The sequence below is a fragment of the Leuciscus leuciscus genome (genome assembly GCF_965113295.1).
Source record: "Leuciscus leuciscus genome assembly, chromosome: 6".
NCBI lineage: Eukaryota > Metazoa > Chordata > Actinopteri > Cypriniformes > Leuciscidae > Leuciscus > Leuciscus leuciscus.
This window is the reverse complement of record NC_138730.1, coordinates 44190517-44214138: the sequence shown is the minus strand read 5'-3', so window position 1 is coordinate 44214138 and position 23622 is coordinate 44190517. Positions and strand designations below refer to the sequence as shown.

At 36.7% G+C, this 23622-nt stretch overlaps 2 protein-coding genes across 4 annotated transcripts in view; one reads left to right on the top strand and one right to left on the bottom strand.

The window, feature by feature from the left end:
• Window positions 1–8393, top strand: part of piezo2b (piezo-type mechanosensitive ion channel component 2b) — a 112640-nt gene extending 104247 nt beyond the window's left edge. For all 3 annotated transcript variants that reach the window (XM_082172874.1, XM_082172875.1, XM_082172873.1), the window contains 7 exons: window positions 263–451; window positions 1403–1495; window positions 1799–1965; window positions 3246–3377; window positions 3483–3574; window positions 3658–3868; window positions 6193–8393. In XM_082172874.1, coding sequence (XP_082029000.1) covers window positions 263–451; window positions 1403–1495; window positions 1799–1965; window positions 3246–3377; window positions 3483–3574; window positions 3658–3868; window positions 6193–6445 — 1137 coding nt within the window. In that variant the 3' untranslated portion in view covers window positions 6446–8393. The remainder of the gene's footprint in view (window positions 1–262; window positions 452–1402; window positions 1496–1798; window positions 1966–3245; window positions 3378–3482; window positions 3575–3657; window positions 3869–6192) is intronic.
• A 563-nt stretch (window positions 8394–8956) lies between these two features.
• napgb (N-ethylmaleimide-sensitive factor attachment protein, gamma b) lies at window positions 8957–23034 on the bottom strand. The gene is made up of 12 exons (XM_082173210.1): window positions 22683–23034; window positions 20847–20914; window positions 20653–20737; window positions 18218–18235; window positions 17992–18022; window positions 17803–17912; window positions 15053–15119; window positions 14875–14945; window positions 13079–13157; window positions 12784–12863; window positions 12570–12699; window positions 8957–11847 (listed from the first exon to the last, which is right to left on the bottom strand). Exons 1-12 carry the CDS (start codon window positions 22736–22738, stop codon window positions 11713–11715), a joined length of 930 nt encoding a protein of 309 aa, XP_082029336.1. The 5' UTR covers window positions 22739–23034; the 3' UTR covers window positions 8957–11712.
• Window positions 23035–23622: the final 588 nt, after the last annotated feature.

The window sequence follows — 23622 nt, the reverse complement described above, 5'->3', positions numbered from 1 at the left end:
ACATAGCAACAGTAACTAAAGGGGGCGGGTCTTTGCGAACGGAATGTGAAATTACATTTTAATTTTGACCTCTTTTTTTAAATGAAGCACATGCACCACAGAAAGAATAGACTACACACCTGCATCTGCAACCATTACAGCAATGCATTGCAGTGCAGTGTGTGTATGCTCTTAATTTAGGACCTGAAAAAATACACACCGCATATGCAGATCATGTGGGCGTAAAGCAACATCCTAACCGGTTGTGTGTGTGGTGTCTCAGCGAAACCCTCAGCCTCGCGGGCAGAAGAAGAAGAAGGTTGTGAAGTATGGAATGGGTGGCATGATCGTGATGCTTCTGATCTGCATCGTTTGGTTCCCGCTGCTCTTCATGTCTCTGGTCAAATCTGTGGCAGGAGTGGTCAACGGTCCACTGGACGTGTCCGTCACACTCACGCTCGGAGGACTGCAGGTGCACCTTACGTTCAAGCTGTTGATACGAATGCTCATTTCACATTTCTGACAGTTTCTACTTCTGGTAAAAACAGACAAACATTGTGCTGTTTCAGATGTTTCTCCTAAATCGAAACCAATGAGCCATAGTTTTCATCCAGTATAAAATTAAATTAGAATCTCTAATGTTAGAAAAAATGTTTGGGTTTATATTGAGGTCTCTGCAGTGTTCTCTTATTAATCATATACTATTTCTTAATATTTTGAATAAGCTTAGATTTTTTTTGTTTTCAGTTCTCATTTAAATTTTAGCTTAGGTTTTAGTATTTTTTTTTATTTTCCATTTATAATATTCTAATTATAACTTATTGTTATAATGTATTGTTTTTTTTTGTTTTTTTTTATTATGTCTTTTTATGTTTTTGTCATTTTTATTAATTATTGTTTTTTTTCTGTGGTGTTTGCTTTGTTTCTATTTAGATAAAAAAAAAATTGATTTAAATTTTTTTTGTTTTTTGTTTTTTCTTTTCTTTTTTTTTAGTAAGATTCTGTCATTTTTATTAGTTATTGTTTGTTTTTTTTGCCATGTTTTTTTCAATTTAGTTTAAATTTTTCTTTCTTTTTTGTTTTAGTAATTTTACTACTTTTTTAAAACTTACACTTATCTCAGTTAGTCAGCAAGACAATGTTTAAATCTAATACTGGATCTCTGACTTTTAATTGCTGACTTTGGTATCTTGGCAATCTGAACACAGTCTGAGATGTTGAGATCTCTTCTGAAACTCTAGAGGAGTCACTGCGAGATTACTGGAGTGTTTTTTCGGAGAAACATCTGAGAAGCAGGAGACTCGTGTAAAAGTCTACATATGATCTTGATATATTTAGTCTTTTCTTGTTCAGATCTTAGGGTGCTTATCATTTGATAATCAACATGGCTTTCTTTTTTCCGCTCTTGCGTTCTGTTTTCCAGCCGATCTTCACAATGAGCGCCCAGCAGAACTATATAAAAGATGTCGATTCCTCAGATTTTAAAACGTTCATGGAGGAATACAAAACTGATGCAGTAAGGAACTATGTTTCTGTTATCAAATCACAGTGGCTCCTTTGTATTTTTATGACACGAACATGTTTTTTGTGATGCACCATATATACAAAAATTATTTTAGATAGCTGATAGTTGAGGCCCATTACAATAATTCACATTTCACTGCATTATCAACATAAAAATAAGAAAATATATTTTGCATTGATAAAATGAAGCTTATTTTGTAGGACTATAAAGATTATTTTATTTTGCATTGTGACAAAAAGCTAATATTGCCTGCTGCTGATAAATTGTGAAAGTAGATGCTTGCGTCTCCTGCAGAGTGCCATGATGTTCCTGGAGTCTTATACTCACGAGGATTTGAAAATAGCTCAACTACAAGGAAGTTCAAACTCGCTCTGGACCATCAGCCCCCCGAGCAAGAAACACCTCAATGAAATGCTCGATGGAGAACATTTCCCTCTCACCATGACCTGGTCCATACAGAGGTAGAGTTCAACATCACAGCTCTTATAATAACCTGGTCTGCTAGTGCCTGATGGGTAAATCTCACAGCAACATGAGCAGGTTAAATCTAAAATTATATTATAATTCTCAATCAATATTATTTATATGAATGTAAACTTATTTTATATTTTATTAAAATGTAGTGCTGAAAAGGTGGCGGGGCTACATAAGGTCTACAGACAGTTCTCATTCTTCACAATTATCATAAGATTTTCATTACTGTATTGATTATTACTGTATTGATTTTTCTTTACCATCAATCAGCATAAATTAAAGGCAGTGCAACAGATAAAATCATTATATATATATATACTCTTATTTCAGTCGACATTTATTTTTATTATATTTTTCATCTAATGCTGGGTACACACTAAAAGATTTTTTAAATCTTATACGATTTTCGGTGAATACATGAGCATGAGCCAAGGATTCCAGCGATATAAGACACTTGAGATTAAGAGTTTTGATCGCTGTAGCGCCCCCGTCAGGCCGATTGGGGCGAGACTTGGTGACGTTGTAGGCGGTGTGAGTACTACCATCCCTCAAAGTTTCAAGTCTCTACGACTTACGGTTCGGTCTGCCCGATCAGTTTTAGATGGAGAATGCTGCACTACGTGCTTGAACCCCTAATAAACACAAATCCTCCAGCTATGCTGTCCAAATCCATTTGACGTTGTCCTGCATGGCCATGACTGTGTTTGTTATGCTTCCGTCTTCTCTCAGCTTGCTTTCTGATTGGATATTGTTTCGTTTCCCGAGATAATCTCTAGAGCTTCCGCGCGTTTGTCCTCGGGGTTCCCCACACACACACACACACACACACACACACACACACACACACACACACATCAAGATTTCTGATCATGTTGAATATTTACGATTCGCGATCGGGGCGGCTCCGACGTTCTTCCGATCAGGTTCGGACACTCTTAACACACCTAACACCAAGGGAAAATCTGATTAGATAATCTGTAGAACCATCAAGATAATCGGGACATAGATAGGATTGTCAGAAGGGGGGAAATCGGCCCAAAATCAGCCCGATTATTATATACACACCTGATTATGATTGGTGTGTACCCAGCATAAGATTTATTTTTATTTCAGCTTTGGTCAATTAACAATTTTTTTTTGTATTATTTATTTATTTTATTTAACGGTAATAACCCTGATGAGAATCTGTTCTGCATATAATGCATATGACATACTGAGGTTTTCAGTTGATTAATTTAAGTTGTGTATTGCTGTATTTGTCCATTAGGAACCTCAGTTTAGGTGCCAAAGCTGAAATGGCAATAGGAAAACACCACATTGAACTGGATGTAGAAACCAGAACAAAACTAAAGAGACTACTGAGTGATAATGACACAACTACGCACGAGAAAGATCCAGTGTGAGTTTTAAGCATCTCAATACTAATATGGAACAATCACAGTCTGCATATTTTTCTTTTCTCTTTTCTCTTGGCTGAATGGTAAATTGTAATCTTTTTTTCAAGGCTCATCAAAAAGATTTTTCCAAGATACATCAGAGCACCAAGCGACTCCAATTCCAAGCCTATTGAACAGCTTTACCTCAATAATGATAAAGGTCTCCGCCATTATCTACGCCTTTGCTACATTGATATGCATTTCTACAGCCATCATCATGTCTATTTCTATGTGATCCCTAAGGTTTACAATACATGGACATCACGCTATCGTTACACAAGAACAACCAAAGCAACTCGGTTCAGGAGTGGTGGATCGTGAATCAGACAGACCGAGGCCCGGTAAAACGAATTCCACTCAAGGATAAAGATAAAGATAATGAATCTGGTCTGGAGATCTACATCTTCAGTGACCAAGTCAGTCCGCCCAGTCTGGGCTTTCTGGCTGGTTATGGGTAAGTGACAATCGGGACGTGACACATTACCAGTTGCAAGTTATCTTGCTGTCCTCCCTAATGGAAAAAAACTGTGCGGCACTGGTTCTAGAAGTCTTTTTTCCAATAGGAATTTTTAAAATAACTCTTCATTAAAGAGTTATAAGCCATAAATCAAGCCAATCAGCTACGAGGTGAATTACAACACTGCAAACTTTGATTTGAAGCAAAACAAATGTTGAAAATAAGACAAAAAGACAAAAAAATACAAGACTGTGTAAGGGAAAGAACTACAATCCCATGAAGCTTTGAGAACAGCATAATCGATGGAGAAATATAAAACTACTAATTTATAAATGTGTATATATAGATCGACTCGATTACGTCATTCGCAGTGTTTCATCGGAGTGGGCGGAGCTAAAGAGCTCTTTTTGGAGCGTGTTGCTTTTTCCGACTCTCTGATTGGTGTAATTTTCTGTACAGAATCATGGGTAATGTAGTTTTTCACCTGGAATTCCACTGTTAAACACGATTCTTTTAAAAATAAGCTGAAATAATTTGGGGTGACGCCTTCAACAGAAGCAAATACCATCCATTAACAACCTCGTAGCTCACAGTATTTCTGTCTTTAATGATTTATAAGTTCAAAATCAATTTCCCTTTGGAGAAAATGAATGGAGGTTTTACTTTCAGAACTCGACTCTTACACTCTATAGACAATTATACATGCTTGTCATGGTCGGTTACAAATAAAACTCACAGTGCTAACATTAAAGAGAGTTATAGTCAGGGATGCACATAAGTGGTGCGCAGGTGCGCATGCGCTACCCAATTAAACAATGCGTACCAGATGAATTGCCGCAACCCTCATTTGCGTACCTAAGATTTGGGGATAGATAGGTGCGCAATCTGTGGTGTTGGATAGGCCTCAGAACTAGAGATGCGCGGATGGGCTATTTCATCCGCAACCGCATCGCAAAACTCATCATCCGTCCGCCATCCATCCGCCATCTATCCGCACCAACGTTTTTGACCAATTTTCAAAACCGCACCCGCCCGCCATTCGCTGATTGGGCAATGCAAGGCGCTGCTGACGACAACCGCGACACTAGAAAACTCTCTTACCTCAGAATATCAGCAGTGAACTCCGTCTCCGATCGGCGCACATGGACAAAAATAAATAGATTATTTAAATAAATAAATAAATAGCCTAAATTAAACGAACTTCGGCAAACCTGATTCATTGTAGCCTAATAGAAAACGCATTTTGGCACATCATTTAGGATTTTTCGTTGGTGCGCCATCAGCTAGCCTATGCCTACAAAAGACAGGTGAAATTTAATATTAATAATTGATCCATGTCGGTATACACAGCCTAATATTTTACACTTAGGCTATAATAAAAAAATTGCCTAAACAATCAAGACAGCCTATTTACTTTTTTTATTTATTAAAACCACGAAATTAGTTAACGAAACATGGATTAAAATTAAGATACAATTAATACAAAACGAAATTCGCTTTAAAGAAAGGCTTTGTGCTTTCTGTTTGAGGTCTCTGTGAAAGTTTGAAAGTCTTTTAGTGCCGCGGCGCTTTCAGAGTGGTCGCGTCCGTAATGGAGAACTGTCACTCACGTAAGATTGTTTTTTCCTCATAAATGACAAAATACTTTTTTAAAAAAGTCAAACCATCAATTAAAAAAAAATATATATATATAAAAAAAGGATGGATTTATAGCGTTTTGGGGGGGGAAATGGATGGATGACCTTCTATTGCCTTTGTTTTTAATTCTCCTTTTTAGAGTTTGTCACGTAAAGTTACCTCCTTCGCCGGCGTTGCCATCTCTGATAATAACAAGCAGTCTGCATAGACTCGACTAGGCCATATTAGCCTACTGCCTGATAAAAATTTGACTATTTCAAAGTGTGCTCGATTTTATTTATTTTTTTGGATGTAGGTATAGTCAGATAACAATATTTAACAATATATTATGCATCCCTCTAATTTGTTCCTCCCGTGAGGTGGGTTAAGGAAAAAATGCATTTGAAAATGTGAGGACCATGCAACAACCCCAGGTTCTCCCCTGAGAACAAGACCAAAAATGTTATGTGCACCCCTGGTTATAGTGTGTTGCGCCTGTTTAAGAATACTCTCTTAGCTGAGTGAGTTCAATTGAATACCGGGATGAAAATAAATAAATATCTCTAATAATATAACAGATATGCTGTGAATCCCTAATTATATCAATCTGAACCAAATTGAACACGATTTTATCAATCTGACTTGATGAAACTGTATGTAATTCGTGTGGTTTGTTGAGTTAAACGTACCCTGCGTGTGCACAGGATCATGGGTCTGTACATGTCGGTGGTTCTGGTTATCGGAAAGTTCGTGCGAGAGTTCTTCAGCGGGATCTCGCACACCATAATGTTCGAAGAGCTTCCCAACGTGGACCGAATCCTCAAGCTCTGCACCGACATCTTCCTGGTCCGAGAGACGGGAGAACTGGACCTGGAGGAAGACCTGTACGCCAAGCTCATCTTCCTCTACCGCTCTCCAGAAACCATGATCAAGTGGACCAGAGAGAAGAGCGAGTGAGGATGAGCTTCCGAGTAACTAACCGGGAGAAGCAGGAATTACACTTCGGATGGATTGAACCGGAGAACAGTTGTTCTTCATGCTAACTGAGGAAACATTAGCACTCATGATGTGCGGGTTTCACCCACTCGCTAGTGTTTTAAAGGGCTTGACAAGTGATGAACTTCAGGGCTTCCAGGCATGCGCCACTTTGAATACGACTTTGACCTTTGGGAGTGCATGCGACATGAGGGCAGACATTAGACGGGAAACACTGAACCTGCTTTAGACTCCGGTCTAGGACAAACCCGGTTTTGCAGGAAGCAGAACCGAAGCCCTATAGGTGGCGCTGTGAATTATGTGACAATCTCTATTTGCCTTATTTCATTTGTACAATCAACTAAACACATCATTATTCACTACCTTTCTCAGGAATACATACGGATCATTTCACGACGACGGGATATCAACCATTTTTTTTCTCATGTACAACAAAGTAATGAAGAGGAACGTACACAACAGTGTAATAGCTTTTCTCCTTCGGGACTTTAAGGAGATCATCCATAATTTATGAACACAGATTTGGGACGTCGTTTAGTATTTAAGGCTTGAGGTATAATGATTTTTTTCATAACTAAAGGGAGATTATTACATTACATTACAATGAATTAGTTTTAGCAACTCTGTTTATTGTTTGATTGTTTCCTCATTCAAACTAATTTTGAATATTTCTCCATGCATTTCTTTGTAAATCAAAGTGATTTTATGATTTTTTTACACAGAAATTTGTTCAGAATGAATTTTGAATGTAACTCTGTGTACATTTCTTCATAAATCGAAGTGATTTATGTATTATTTACACAGAAATTTGTTCTGGATGAATTTTGAATGTGTTTGTGTACATTTCTTCACAAATCCAAGTGATTTTATGAATTATTTACACAAATTTGTTCAGAACTAAGTTGCAATGCAATTCTGTGTACATTTCTTCACAAATCCAAGTGATTTCATGAATTATTTACACAGAAATTTGTTCTTAAACAAATTTTGAATGTGTTTGTGTCCATTTCTTCCTAAATCCAAGTGATTTTATGAATTATTTACACATAAAATGTATATACGAATTGTGAATGTATTGTGAATTTGAATTTATTCATACATCCAATTTTTTTTTTACACAGATATTTGTTCAGAAGTTGGCTTAAATGAATGGAATATGAGCAAAAATTGTTTGCTAAACCATTGTTACTTTTTCACAATGCAACAATTAACAGAAATTTGTTCTGGTCATTGGGTTTCAGTCAGGAAACATGAGCGTTTTACATTAGTTCTGCTTTTAGTTAAAACATTTGACTTGTGGAGAAAGTGAATCATGAATATTAGTTATTAACAGGTACACTGAACCCTCGAAGGCATGAGAGATTTGCAGATCGCTCCAGTAGATATTACGCTTCGCCAGGCCTGGGAGTTGTGCTCATCAGAAAGTTGTTTGTACATGGGGAATAACTTGACTCACATTTGTACTACGTACTTTGAGCAATACGACAGGCGGGGGGGGTGACCGTAAAGGACATGAAATCCATTTTTATTGTACACCTTTGGCAGCCATACTCAGGAAAGAGCTTTCTATGGATCAGGGTCTCATGGATATATACCGGTGGAGTCTCTGCTAGGCTGTAGATTTACAATCGGATCACGTTCAAATCAACGTGAGCTCCACGCCATGGATCGTGTTGTGGTGATGCTTGAGGAGAATATTGTTTCCAGTCCATCTCTGAACTATGCATTAAAGACAATGTAGCATGAATGAAAAAAATACTGTTTGACATGAAACGCTTTCATTACCTTGTGTGTGCAGAACTTTTACAGCAACATCAAAAAAAAGGGGGGGGGGGGGAAGAAAACTGTAACTGGATGAAACAGGAAATGGGAGTTTATTGACTTCAAATAAAGCACACGATTAAACACACGGCTTTTGTTGCCTGTATTTATCTTTTTTTCATGTACTACCATTAAAAAAATTGGGGTTTGTACGATTTTTCAACTAAATATGAAGCAGCACAACTGTTTTCAACATTGATAATAATAATAATAAATGTTGATCTCATATTAGAATGATTTCTGAAGGATCATGTGACACTGAAGACTGGAGTAATGATGCTGAAAATTCAGCTTTGATCACAGGAATAAATTACATTTGACATTATATTCAAATAATATTTCACTGTTTTTACAGATTTTTTTTATCAAATAAATACAGCCTTGGTGAGTATGAGACTTCTTTCAAGAATATTTATAAATCTGACTGACCCCAAACATTTGATATTACTTCAATTACTTACAGCTAAACAAATACAATCATTTTAAATGCAATGTAAAACAGGGATTTTGTCAGAGCACTGAAGTCCTTTAACCTTTCACCTCAATTAATGAATCAATATACCATTGGATTAAAAGTGTACCGTCCTACTGCACGTCCTTTATATAAAGGATGATGATATTGTGCACCATGAGAGCTGTTTATTGCTGTGTACAATAAATAAAACATGTTCAGAGACAAAAAAAAAAAAAAAAAATTTCATTGTGGTTTTAGTTTTGGTCAAATATAATAACCATGGCTTGGAATTATTCTCTTTCCTAATTTCTCCATAAAGCATGGGTTGTAGATTCACAAGAAAACACCTTTAGCAGAACACAGCCAAACTTTAGCGTATAGATTGTGATTTTTCTTATGTATTTTTTGCATCATTATGTCTGCTAGGTTGTTTATTTGAAAACGCAGCATGACACCTCACTCGACAGCGACAATTTCAACAACACTTAAAATAAGTTACTGTACATAGTGGACAATTACAGCATATTTTACAAATTGTATATCACTTTGACATCACAGACTGTTCACAAATAAGAATAATTAACAGCTTCTGTACACACACGACTACACATTTTTCTTACCCAAGTTAAAAGAAACATTTCTAAACGTATATTGTACAACAATATGATCACACAGATACACCAGTGCTTATTATCTAAGACTGTCTACATTTCTGCACCACTAAGCAGCATCGAAATTATATTTCAATCAGTTCAACTGAGTGGAACACCGGTTCAACCAATGGGGTGAGTTTTGGGGCGGGACTATCTGTTTGATTGACCAATGGTTTGTTTTGACCAACTTGCTTGAAAACACTGCGGTCAATAGAGTGATGCAAGGATGATGTATTTGTGTAAGCCAAAACACGAAAACAAGCATTTTAGGTTTTTCGGTTAAAGGGATCATGAATTGAGAAATCTAATTTTCCTTGATCTTTTGACATGTAAAAGGTCATTGTACTATAAAAACATCCTGTAATATTCTGAACTCAAAACTTCTTTATTAATCCAAAAACAGAAATTAATTAAGCCAAGGTCAGAAAACGACTAGTTTGGAAATTTGTCACATTATAACGCCATAGTGCGACGAAATACCGCATCTTTACAATCAAATCAGCGCCGACTTCTACATCATTGCACATTTGGCCACGCCCACTGAGATGAGAAGACTAAAATAACATTACCTTCCGAAGGATCGTAATGTTAGGAAAGTACTTATTTATTTTTAACTATGTGAATGTCTCAGTAAAGAGAATTATAGTTTTTTTCGGTACATTTCACTGTGGATTATTAGGCTAATCAGTCGCAATTTCAGCGCAAGCTTTGCAAACAGACCTTTATTGCAAGATATGAACCCGACAGTAATGCCACAACATGTAAGTACCCGTGTTAATTCTAATGCCTGATCTGTGATCAGTGATTTCTGATATGTGATGATTCATGTACAGTCAGACGTGTCTCAAAATCATTTATTGCTGTTTATGCATCAGTAAATCAAACCAGTGACAAAATGATCAACTTCACATTGTTTCTCTTAGTAGCATGAAAATAATCTGTCATTTAAATTGTGCTTATATACAGAAAGTGATCAAAGAACGCTCCCTTTATAATCGCTGCAGCTGTCAATCACACAGCGCGAGTTTATCAGTGACTGAGTTCTGGACTCACGCCAAAACTCCCGTTATAATCAATGACGCTGTCTTCACATGCTGTCTACATCATGTTTTGAACTCTTGGTTATGATGAAAGCATTCGTGAGAGTGTAGAAATCGAGTTGCAATGATGAGATCACTGCATTCATGAGCTCAACAGATACTGTATATCTGTCATCGCTACAGTGCTCATCGCTGCCACCTTTTAGATCTAAATATAATGCTAGAATCAACACTTCACGATTAGTTAATCCTGACAGCTGTAATAGTAAAAATGTAGTAAAAGAGATTTTCACAAGTAATACTAAGTTATTTCATATGCAAAGATGTTAGCCAATCACAGCAGTGGGCGTTTACACTGAAGTCTCACAGACACGCCCCTTAAAACAGTGTTCAAATCAGAGGACTGAAATCATGGCCTTATATTTCTAAATTATTATTTGTGATGTAAAAATCATAGTAACATAAGTGCACCTTAGGAAACATAAAATCACTTAAAAAATGCCGTTCATGACCCCTTTAGATGCCTGAAATAAGGTCTGTGGTGAACAAGATATTTTCACATTTTATTCTAAGACATAAAACACATCAGTAATACCCTCTTGTGATCTTTTTAAAGCTTTTACTTGCTAACAAGTGTCTCAGTGAGACTAGTGAGGTTGTCGGGGACATTAAACGTCATCACCGGCGTACACTCATCTACTATTAGTCACTTTCACAGCCTCAGTGTGTTTATAATCGCACTCTTGCATATTATTCAAACTTTCAGGGCAAATGCTTTTAAATAAAAACCAACGCTTGTCAGAAGCTTGGTGATGGTGACGCTGAAGTCATGTGACTGTGGCGTGGTTCATTTAGCTTTTTACTTCTGGTGATTTGTATTTAGGCTTCAAAATTCATAAAAGTTATCATTTATGAAAATGATCATGAAAAATCCTTTTAGGTTTTTGTCGAGCTCCAATGTCGAGTTAGTTGACGAGCTAACTCCAAAAATGCATCATCACTGCATCACTCTATTCAGCATTAAATGTGTTGAACCGATGTCCACACTCACAGCCTGTGCTTGTAAGCTTTTCTGCGTGTCTGATGTGTAAACGCACAGAAAACCGGACCCTCCCACAGGAAGAGAATTCCTAAGGAATGACTCCACTTTGCACAAAGGGAGGAAACACTAAGATACTCGTTAACTCTCTCACACACACACACACACACACACACACACACACACACACACACATACAGATAGTCGGGCTGTTCCCTCAGTTAACACAAACCTCCCTCGTAATCGTCGCCTTGCTCCGCTGGTCCAGCACTGCCCCCTTGAGGAGCAGCAGGAGCTTTCTTTTTCTTCCCGCTGACTCCACCCGGCACCTTCAGAGAGATGGCCAGCTTGGCATACTGCATGAACACAGCCCATGTATTAGCACTGGACTCATGTGTCAGACAAGCTGATTATTTCATTTTTGAGATTTTTTTGGAACAACAGTAAATCCCATCTAAAAGTTTTGGTTTGTCCATAAAATAATTATTTTAAAGAAATGAATACTTTTATTGAGCAAGGATGCATTAAATTGATCAAAAATGCATTAAATTGATCAAAAATGCATTAAATTGATAAAAATTACAAAGACAACAACTGTTCAAATGTTTGGGGTCAGTAAAATATATATTTTTAAAGAAATTAATACTTTTATTGCGCAAGGATGCATTACATTGATAAAAATTACAAAGACATTTATAAAGTTACAAAATATTCATATTTCAAATAAATTAAATGTAATGGCTGCTGAAAATTCAGATTTGCATCAGAGGAATAAATTACATTGTAAAATGAATATAATAAAATATAAATTCTATATTTTTTCCCTATAATTCTATTTTAATAATATTTCATAATATTGCTGATTTTACTGAATTTTTGATCAAATAAATCCAGCAAGCATTAGAGACGACTTCTAAACTTAGTTAAAATGAATTATATATATTAATATATTATTTTTATTCATTTATATTTTAATTGTAATTTTGTTTAAGTAGAATATATTTCATTGTTATTTTAACAATGGTTTTCACAAATACCGAGTGTGATGTTTTGGTTTGTGTTTGGTGTTTAGACTCACATCATTGTCCATGTACTTGAGTAAAGGTGAGTTGCACACGCGTGACACCTCGTCCTCGTCCTGCTCGTCATACGCCGCCAGTAACGTCTCCATAGACACGCAGTCCTCGCTCACACTGAACCCTGGGAGACTGAAGCGAAGGGAACAACACAACATTTCACACTTGATCATAGATCATGCGGTGGATGTGCGGGACGGCGTCACTCGTTTGTACCTGTAACTTTCTCTGACACACTTGTCTGCAGCAACAAAGTCAACTCGGTGAAGATGGACCAGCACTTGAGCGATGGTTTTCTGCAGATAGGAACAACTATATCAAACATCTATTCAAACTACTGCAACATTAGGACACAAATGCAAACGTTCATGATAAAAGATGAATTTCTCAATGGGAAGAAGCTTGTCTAATTAGACAAATGCCAACATGGACTGGTGTGTGACATGACCTCGTCCTGAAGAACTATGACTAAAACACAAGATAAATTTCGGGTGAATGTGAGTATTTGCACCTTAAAGCAGGTGGGGTAGTTCTCAATTTCCTTGTACATGTTCTTCTCTTTTTGGAGGGACACGGCGGCCTCGTCCAACCTGGGGACAATAAAACACAAACCGTCACTAAAGGACACGGCACACATTGGGTCTTTCGTGTACCATGAACAGCTAGAATTGAACATACAGAATACCAATAATAGCGGTGCGGAGGCTTCTCTTTTATGACATCATGAGCAATCCAGTTCTATATATAGATCAGTGCTAATGATAATTCAAAAGCCCGTCGTCAATTATTCCTAACATAAAAACTTTAATTTAAGTCCTAGGGCCCTATCTTACACCCAGCGCAATGCAGCGCCAAACGCGACGCAAGTGTGTTTTGCTAGTTTCAGCCCGACGCAGTTATCATTTTCACGTCCTGTGCCACGTTTTTTAAATAGCAAATGCATTAGCGCCCATGGGCTGCTGGTCTGAAAACGAGGTGTGTGTTCTGGCGCATTGTTGGCGCGTTGCTATTTTGAGGCAACAGAAATAGACTGAGCCATTGACCGACTGAACCCTGGTCTAAAGTCAATGGCGCAATATATTTTTTTTGTTATTTAAAGAGCGCGTTTTGGCATTTAAAGGGAATGGGAGATGAGACTCTGATTGGTTTAACGCACGTAAAGCCCAAAACACCCCTTACTCATTAAGAGAATAGAGACAACACTTTTAGACCATGAGCCTGGCGCGCCGAACATTTTTCCCGTCGTTAAACTAGCAAAAGTGGATTTGGACTCGCCCTGAGTGAACTTGCACCCTGTGCTTTAGACCATGTGTTTAGATCGTTCAAATAGGGCCTTATGTCTCACGCAAAGTTTTTGCATGACTTCAGAAGACTTGTAATATAGCACTTAATTCATCCAGACTGAGGTTCTTTTATTATATTTTTTGTTCTTTTCACAGATGCACAGCTCACTATATTCTTTCATTAAATGCACAATTTCAAAAAAATTCCTTTTCTGTTCCACAGGCACAAGTCACACAGGTTTGAAAGGTGAGGAAATTATGTAATAAGCAACACTCCAGGCCATGCATCACAGTGATTTTACCACGGTAATTGGTGTTATTATACATGACATGGACTATTAATGTTTAAAGGGATACTTCACTGATTAGCATTAAGCTTTGTATCAGTAGATACCCGGTAGTATTTTGGAGTGACCGTGCTTCCCTCCCGCATGTCCCCCTGAGACGAGAGATTTCTGTATGGTGTGTCTGGGAAAAAAATTATGCAGATGATGCAAAAATCGCCATTTAGCGTCATCTGAGGCTCTTTTGTCAAGAGGCGAGAGACTACAGCCAGTAGGAGGAGCTCGTCCCGCATGTGTTCAACCCGCCCATAGGGGGATCTCACGATAAAACACAGTCTTTTCAGTTTCCAGTCGACTAGTAGCCTAGCTGTATCATTTCTCCCGATACTGCCCTCTGTAACCGGTAGGCGTGGCTTGGGAGTGTCCTCGTAGGGCAGCGAAGCAAGTGCATTCTGGGAGTTGTAGTCTTTCATCCACATGAGCCAAAAATACATTTTCTGGCTTTTCTCAGTCTAGAAGGCACCAACTTCTAAAATAATTTCACATTTCTACTACATAAATTACCCAATTTAAATACACATTCATCTTTCCAGCGGTGAAAAATCCCTTTAAAGCGCATTTAACCTTTCCTTTAGTGTGTAATATGTACAGTATGAGAAAAACACGAACTTTAAATCATGTAAATATATCCTAGAAGACACTAAAACTTGTAAATGAGAAGAATATGCTTTAGGACGCACCTGCGCAGTCTCACCAGAAGTCTGGAGGATTTACCCAGAAGCTCTGCGGCCTGTCTGAGACGATCTTCATTCTGAACACATCACGGGTTATGCGTGAATATCCACAAATTATAGATTTCTGATAGGATTGATTTATGTCACAGTGCTAAACATATCAGTCATGTTGGTGTTTCCTCACCTCAAACACAGATGCTGCCTTCTGGTACAAGTCCACGGCTTTCTCCAGGTCAATGGGCTCAATGAGTCTGAAGAAGAGGACGCGCTAGTTAACACTGGTAATGATGAGAGAACTCACACATGCATACAGTTGTTCACACACTTCAGAGAATGCAGAGAAAGTACACAACCTCTCGGGTCAGAAATGAACTTTCCCAGCTAACAGGAAGGTTCTCTCAAAGTTATGAGCTAAGATTATTCCAGTAACGTTAAAGGAATGTTTGTTCAACGTTATCTGGTCTTTAATAATGTTTTCAGCACAAAAACATTATTTCTATATCGTTCATGAAACTTTTTTTTTTTTCGGAAACGTTGGATGTTCATCTAACATTTTTAAATGTTACTACTACTAGAGAACATTTCAAAGTAACAATCCCATAATGTTTGCAAAATTATCAAATGGAATGTCCTCTCAATGTTTGTATAACCACAAAAAAATAAATACAATTTAAACATTTAAAGGAGCCGTATGTAAGATTGTGGCCAAAACTGGTACTGCAATCACTTTCAAATGACTGTAGAGCGGTGTATCCCCTCCCCCTCCCCCCTGACTCCAGGTTGCCAGTTAGGCTGCAGGATCCAGCAGGAACGTAGGCTGTGTGTAGCTGTGGTAACTAGAGCAGAGCTGGCAACCCGGATGCCGAAACACTACTGACTTCGTGATTGGTAGATAGGTGGAGGGTGGAGCTTCAGGCCAAAACACAACATGACAACATCAACATCAGTTGAGGGCTGCAACTTCACTTTTAAATGACAATATCCTGGCCGGACTACTGTTGTCAGTGATATAAGTATTTGAAATGAACATGATTTCTTAATGTCTAGTGACATATCAGGGCCATTTTATGATTAATTGAAATACATTTCTTACATACGGTTCCTTTAATGAACTACACCATTTTGAACGTTCAGAGAACCTTCAGAAATAACATTTTCATAACTTAACGGGAACATGTTTTTAGAGCATATTTTTGTTAGCTGGTAAGAGGCAACATTTGCCCACTGGAAGTTTTCACCTTTGCAAGGGACATTTTTATAATTATCTAAGATAATTAATATTAATAAATTAAATGATAATTAAATATAGATACACTAAATATATCTGTGTTGTTGTTTTTAAGTCATATATTTAAATTGAATCAGTTAATTCAAAAATCATGATCAATCAGAAGCTGATCTTGTAATGATGATGTCAATTAACAGAATACATTACAAACGTTTTTGTGTGTGAAGAAACGGCATATTCTTTTAGTCTACAGACGCAAAACAAGCAGAGAACTGTTTATTAGTTTTTTTTACACATTAGAAAATCAAGACTTTACATTTCGCTATTTTATTAGCATCCACAGGATGGATTCTGATTCGCTGTCATTGTTTTTATCATTCATAAGCAGTAAAAAAAAAAAAATCATTCTGAAAGTGATTCAAATTATATTGTTTCTCTGTGCTGTTATCATTACAGTTATAGGGCCCTATTTTAACGATCTGAAACACAAGTATCAAACGCAAAACACAAGTAACTTTGTGGGTGGATCTCAGTGCTGTTGCTATTATACCGGCGGGATAAATGACTCTTGCGCCCGACGCAAATCTAAAATGGGTTGGTCAGGAAGTAGCTTCATTACTCATAGGTGTGGTTTGGGCGTAACGTGAAATAAACCAATCAGAGCGTCATCTCACATTCCCTTTAAGAGCAGGCGCGCTTGTTCCATGGCGGCTTGCTATTATAACGGCGGATTTGCCAGACGCACGCCAGGAGCGGTTCACAGCCGAGGAGACTGACGTTCTCGTCAGGGCCGTAAAACACAGAGAAGTGACATTGGGGACGGAGAAACACACCCAAAATAGCTTCGGTTAAACAGGCGTATAATAATTTGGGCAAATGTGTAAGCTAGATTTATGCCTATTTTTTCACATCTTCATGGACACAACAATGATTTCCCTCGTGTGTTAATATTTTTCCTTGTAATAATGTATGATTTTCGAAAAATGGGAACTGCTGTTTCTGTGTGTAGATGAGAGAAGCAAAGTGTATGTGCGTTGTGCACACGCTACATTGCATTGATTATGGCCAAGCATGCGCCCTTAAAATAGCATATGAATAATATGCGCAACGCGCCACTGACTTTAGACTAGGTTTTTCCTGGTCAGTGGCGGAATTGTTTTCTAAACCTGCAAAATAGCACCAGGGAACGTTTGCGCCGGAACACGCCTCCTCTTTTCGCTGAACCGCCCCCGGGAACGCAAGTTCATTCCCTAGTTTACCGACGTGCGTCTGTGGAGGGAAAAGTCCGCTGTGCGTCGGGTGCAAAATAGGAATGATACATGCGTCGGTGTACAAAGTCAATTGCGCTGGGTGCAAGATAGGGCCCCTAGTGTGGAATTCTCTTTTATATTTTTTTTAAATACATCTTTATCGTTATAGTTATCATCCTTGGTGTGAACAGGCCGTTACTTTTAAAATAAGGTGGAAATACAATAAAAATAAAAATATGTAATAATTTCCGTGGTTCTAGTCTTTGCACCTGTTTAAATCAGGTCTCCTCTGATGGATTAGAATTGGCTAGACAGCAATGTCACAAAAAACTAGGGTCCTAGAAATGCGGTCCTCAAGTCTGTGGCCCTGAAACTGCAAGCCTCCTATATTGCAAGATTACATTATAGGTTAATTTCCGCCTGTGGTTTTGATCAGTCATCGGTGTGTATACTCACTTCCCAGCCCTGTCCAAGGCAATCCCAGCAGTGCCGGAGGTCCCGTTCTCCATGTACATGATGCTGGCCTTCTCTATCAGCTGGATGGCTTCAGGCATCTTCTTCATCTCCTGCAGGAGTGCAAGAGTCATTCAGGCAAGTCTCAAACCTACAGGCCATCCATAACACTCACTGTACGGACCGACTCACCTTAAACATCATGCCGGCTTGTTCATACGCTCTGAGAAGAAGAGAAGCGTGATTGATCATCGACGGCAATAAGGTGAGTATTGTACAGACAGTTAATCATGCATATTGTAAGCAGTCAATTATAGATAGTTAATAGGTTAACTATGAAATTAGTAAACTAAATTAGTTTCGCATAGATAGGTAAACTATAGATTTAGAGTTATTTGAATTATAAACATTTACTTACTTTGCTGCATGGAAGAGTCTGTGAGTTTTCGTTAAGTAAATATAAGTACCGAATGAGAGAATAAAACCAAAGCTTAAAAATGACTACATACACAACTGTTCAAAACATCTGCGGTCGGGAAGATTTATTAATGTTTTAGAAAGTCTCTTCTGCTCATCAAGGCTGCATTTATTTGATCAAAAATACAGTAAAAACAGTAATATTGTGAAATATTATTACAATTTAAAATAACTGTTTTCTATCGTTATATATTTTAAAATATTATTTATTCATGTGATGCAAAGCTGAATTTTCAGCATCATTACTCCTTCAGAAATCATTCTAATATGATGATTTGATGCTCAAGAGCAAGAATGCTCAAAATTCTTTGATGAATAGAAAGTTCAAAAGAACATCATTTATTTAAAATAGAATATTTTCTAACATTATAAATGTCTTTACTGTAACTTTTGATCAGTTTAACTCATCCTTGATGAATAAAAGTATTGATTTATTTTATTTCTTTCCCCAAAAAATAAAAGTAAAATTCTTACTGACCCCAAACTTTTGAACGGTAGTGTTTAATGTTACAAAAGCTTTAGATTTCAGATAAATGCTGTTCTTTTGAACTTTCTATTCATCATAGCATCATGAAATAAAAATGTAAATAACTGTTTTCAACATTGATAATAATCATAAATGTTTCTTGAGCATCAAATCATCATATTAGAATGATTTCTGAAGGATCATGTGACACTGAAGACTGGAGTAATGATGCTGAAAATTCAGCTTTGATCACAGGAATAAATTACACTTTACTATATAATCACATAGAAAACAGCTGTTTTACATTGGAATAATATTTCACAATATTAATGTTTTTGTTTGTATTTTTGATCAAATAAATGCAGCCTTGATGAGCAGAAGAAAACTTCTTTTAAAAACATAAAAAATCGTACTGACCCCAAACTTTTGAACGGTAGTGTATATATATATATACACTCACCTAAAGGATTATTAGGAACACCATACTAATACTGTGTTTGACCCCCTTTCACCTTCAGAACTGCCTTAATTCTACGTGGCATTGATTCAACAAGGTGCTGAAAGCATTCTTTAGAAATGTTGGCCCATATTGATAGGATAGCATCTTGCAGTTGATGGAGATTTGTGGGATGCACATCCAGGGCATGAAGCTCCCGTTCCACCACATCCCAAAGATGCTCTATTGGGTTGAGATCTGGTGACTGTGGGGGCCATTTTAGTACAGTGAACTCATTGTCATGTTCAAGAAACCAATTTGAAATGATTCGAGCTTTGTGACATGGTGCATTATCCTGCTGGAAGTAGCCATCAGAGGATGGGTACATGGTGGTCATAAAGGGATGGACATGGTCAGAAACAATGCTCAGGTAGGCCGTGGCATTTAATCGATGCCCAATTGGCACTAAGGGGCCTAAAGTGTGCCAAGAAAACATCCCCACACCATTACACCACCACCACCAGCCTGCACAGTGGTAACAAGGCATGATGGATCCAGGTTCTCATTCTGTTTACGCCAAATTCTGACTCTACCATCTGAATGTCTCAACAGAAATCGAGACTCATCAGACCAGGCAACATTTTTCCAGTCTTCAACGGTCCAATTTTGGTGAGCTCGTGCAAATTGTAGCCTCTTTTTCCTATTTGTAGTGGAGATGAGTGGTACCCGGTGGGGTCTTCTGCTGTTGTAGCCCATCCGCCTCAAGGTTGTGCGTGTTGTGGCTTCACAAATGCTTTGCTGCATACCTCGGTTGTAACGAGTGGTTATTTCAGTCAAAGTTGCTCTTCTATCAGCTTGAATCAGTCGGCCCATTCTCCTCTGACCTCTAGCATCAACAAGGCATTTTCGCCCACAGGACTGCCGCATACTGGATGTTTTTCCCTTTTCACACCATTCTTTGTAAACCCTAGAAATGGTTGTGCGTGAAAATCCCAGTAACTGAGCAGATTGTGAAATACTCAGACCGGCCCGTCTGGCACCAACAACCATGCCACGCTCAAAATTGCTTAAATCACCTTTCTTTCCCATTCTGACATTCAGTTTGGAGTTCAGGAGATTGTCTTGACCAGGACCACACCCCTAAATGCATTGAAGCAACTGCCATGTGATTGGTTGATTAGATAATTGCAGTAATGAGAAATTTAACAGGTGTTCCTAATAATCCTTTAGGTGAGTGTGTATATATATATATATATATATATAAATTTGACCTAATATTTGAAAATAATTGACATTAGGGTGATTAAATTATATAGTAGCATCCTCGTCTCAGCAGAAACATCTGACTTTAGAGATACAGTAAAGTCCTGCTGTACTGCACACTATTTAGTCTTTTTTAGTGAATTATCTTTGCAGCTGTGATTTCTTCTTCTTCTTCTTCTTCTTCACAGTGTTCTGATGTGCAGAAGGATACGTTTTGTTCTCTGTGTGGTACTCAGCCTCTTTCAGGTACGCATCCTTCGCTTGTTCAAACTGCTTCGCATTTTTGAAAGCCACAGCTAATATAACACAAACAGACATTGGTAAAAAGTTATAATCATGATGGCCATTATATGTCAGATCAATAATATCAGTGCAAGACGTTCATTTATTTAAGGTTTACATCACCTGCTTTTGCCATCTCTGAAGCTGCTTCATCATAATCAGGTTTCCACTTGGTCATGCTGGTCTTTAAGCTGCAAAAACACCATCATGTCATGAAGGAAGTGCACTTGTAGTGCATTTCAAATCTTAAAAGTATATTTTTTAAAAACTGTACTTGCAGATAACACAATAATAATTAAATAAAATGTACTAAAAGAGAGCACACTTTCAAGAGCACTTTTAAAAAGCACACTTTGTAATAATGTCAAATTAAAAGTTTGGTCAAACTTTATATTTGGGTCCAATTCTCACTATTAACTGTGACATTTGCCTCAATAAACTCCTAATTACTGCTTATTAATAGTTAATAAGATAGTTGTTGAGTTTAGGTATCGGGGAGGATTAAGGGATGTAGAATATGATCATGCAGAATAAGGCATTAATATGTGCTTTATAAGTACTATTAAACAGACAATATCCTAGTAATATGCATGATAATAAGCAACTAGTTTATAGTGAGAACTGAACCCTAAACTAAAGTGCTACCAAAAGTTTTACTTTAAAGTACATTTTAAATCATTCATTATGTTTGCTGAATTGTACTTTCACAAGGTAACAGATATTACAAAAAATGTGCCATAATATAATATAATGCACAAAATTGAACACTAGATTTTGAGGTGTAATGGATTTTTACAAAAAAAATATGCCATAATATATTATAATGCACATTATTTAACACTAGTTTTTGAACTGGTTGTAACACATATTACAAAAATGTCCCATAATATAATATAATGCACATCATTTAAAACTAGTTTTTGAACTAGGTGTGTAACAGATATTACAGAGATGTGCCATAATATAATATAATGCACATAATTTAACACTAGTTTTTGAACTAGTTGTAACACATAATAAAAAAATGTCCCATAATATAATATAATGCACATCATTTAAAACTAGTTTTTGAACTAGGTGTAACAGATATTACAAAGATGTGCCATAATATAATATAATGCACATAATTTAAAACTAGTTTTTGAACTAGTTGTAACACATAATAAAAAAATGTCCCATAATATATTATAATGCACATTATTTAACACTAGTTTTTGAACTAGGTGTGTAACAGATATTACAAAGATGTGCCATAATATAATTAATGCATATAATTGAACACTAGTTTTTTAACTAGATGTAACAGATTTTTACAAAAAAAAAATATGCCATAATATAATATAATGCACATTATTTAACACTAGTTTTTGAACTGGTTGTAACACATATTACAAAAATGTCCCATAATATAATATAATGCACATAATTTAACTAGTTTTTTAACTAGGTGTGTAACAGATATTACAAAAATGTGCCATAATATAATGAATGCATATAATTTAACATTTAGTTTATGAAAACAACCTGTTTGTTCACACATTTGTGTAATGGTGATCTGACTCGAAATCTACTGCGATGAAGAGTATGTGACAACTTGCCCCCGTGTCTCCTGCATGATGTGCAAGTAAACATCATCAGTAGTGTTTCGGACCCCTCATAAATAATAATGAGGAACATTTGGACCAATGCAGGCATCTGTCGTCAAGGTAACCTCCAGCACTGATTACGCAATCAGTCTCGCGGTGTAACAACACTCATCCTTCAGCATCTCATGGAACAAATCTGGACCTGATTTCATCGGTACAGTAGTTCAACCCAAACGCATGCCGTTATCTAGCAGCAGAATTAGGCTATAGATAGTTTCCCTGTCCGCGACAGCAGGCCGAGATCTCTGACCTGTCCTGTCCTGTCCTGTCCGCTCATTCTGTGTCTACAGGAGAATAATCTCATAAATCTCACCATTTCTCGGCTTTGGCGATGTGCTCGTGCGCCTCGTTGATCTTCTGTGCGGCCATGGCTCAGTGTTTCACGGAAGAGGAGCAAACACACACACACAGACACACACACACTGACCCGCTGCTCAGGAGGAGGATGACGATGATGATGATGGACCGTTACGTAGATTATCCAGATTTTCTTCAGAGCTCATCCGCGTCACGGTGTTTTTCTACGGGAGCCCGAGTGGGATGCTGCAATACACCCTTCAGCATCTGCGATTTACAATTGCCTTATTTTTATTATGTATATATTAATTTATTTATAAATAGAATCTAGTTATTTATTCATGTGTTTACGAATAGAATATATTTGTTGTTTTTATAATTATATAGAATAATAAGCCTATATTGTTTGCCTTATTTGTTATTGTTCATAAAAATTGTATGAGTAAAATATATTTATTATTATTTATTTATGAATGTGTTTACGAATAAATTTTATATTTGTTATTTTTAAAATGATATAGAATAATATATTGTTTGCCTTTATTATTATTCATGTACTAATTTATGTATAAGTATAATTTATTTTTATTATTATTATTAATGTGATTACAGATATAATATATTTGTTTTTTTATAATTATATACTGTAGAATAATACATCATTTTATCTTATTTTTTTTTAATACTTACATCTTAATTTATGTGTAAGTGTTATTTATTTATTTATTTACTCAGAATATATCATTTGTATGGTTATATAGAATATAGATAATATATTTGCAAATGTATTTATAGATACATTTTTTATACTTGCAATTTATTTAAGAATCTTATTTGCACAAAAAAATGTATTGATTAAAATCATACTCTTAGTTTTCTATATTACATGTGCGATATTTAGATTGTATTAGTAAAAACAATTTTTTTTACTGTCAAAGAATAAAGAAAAGGTTGGT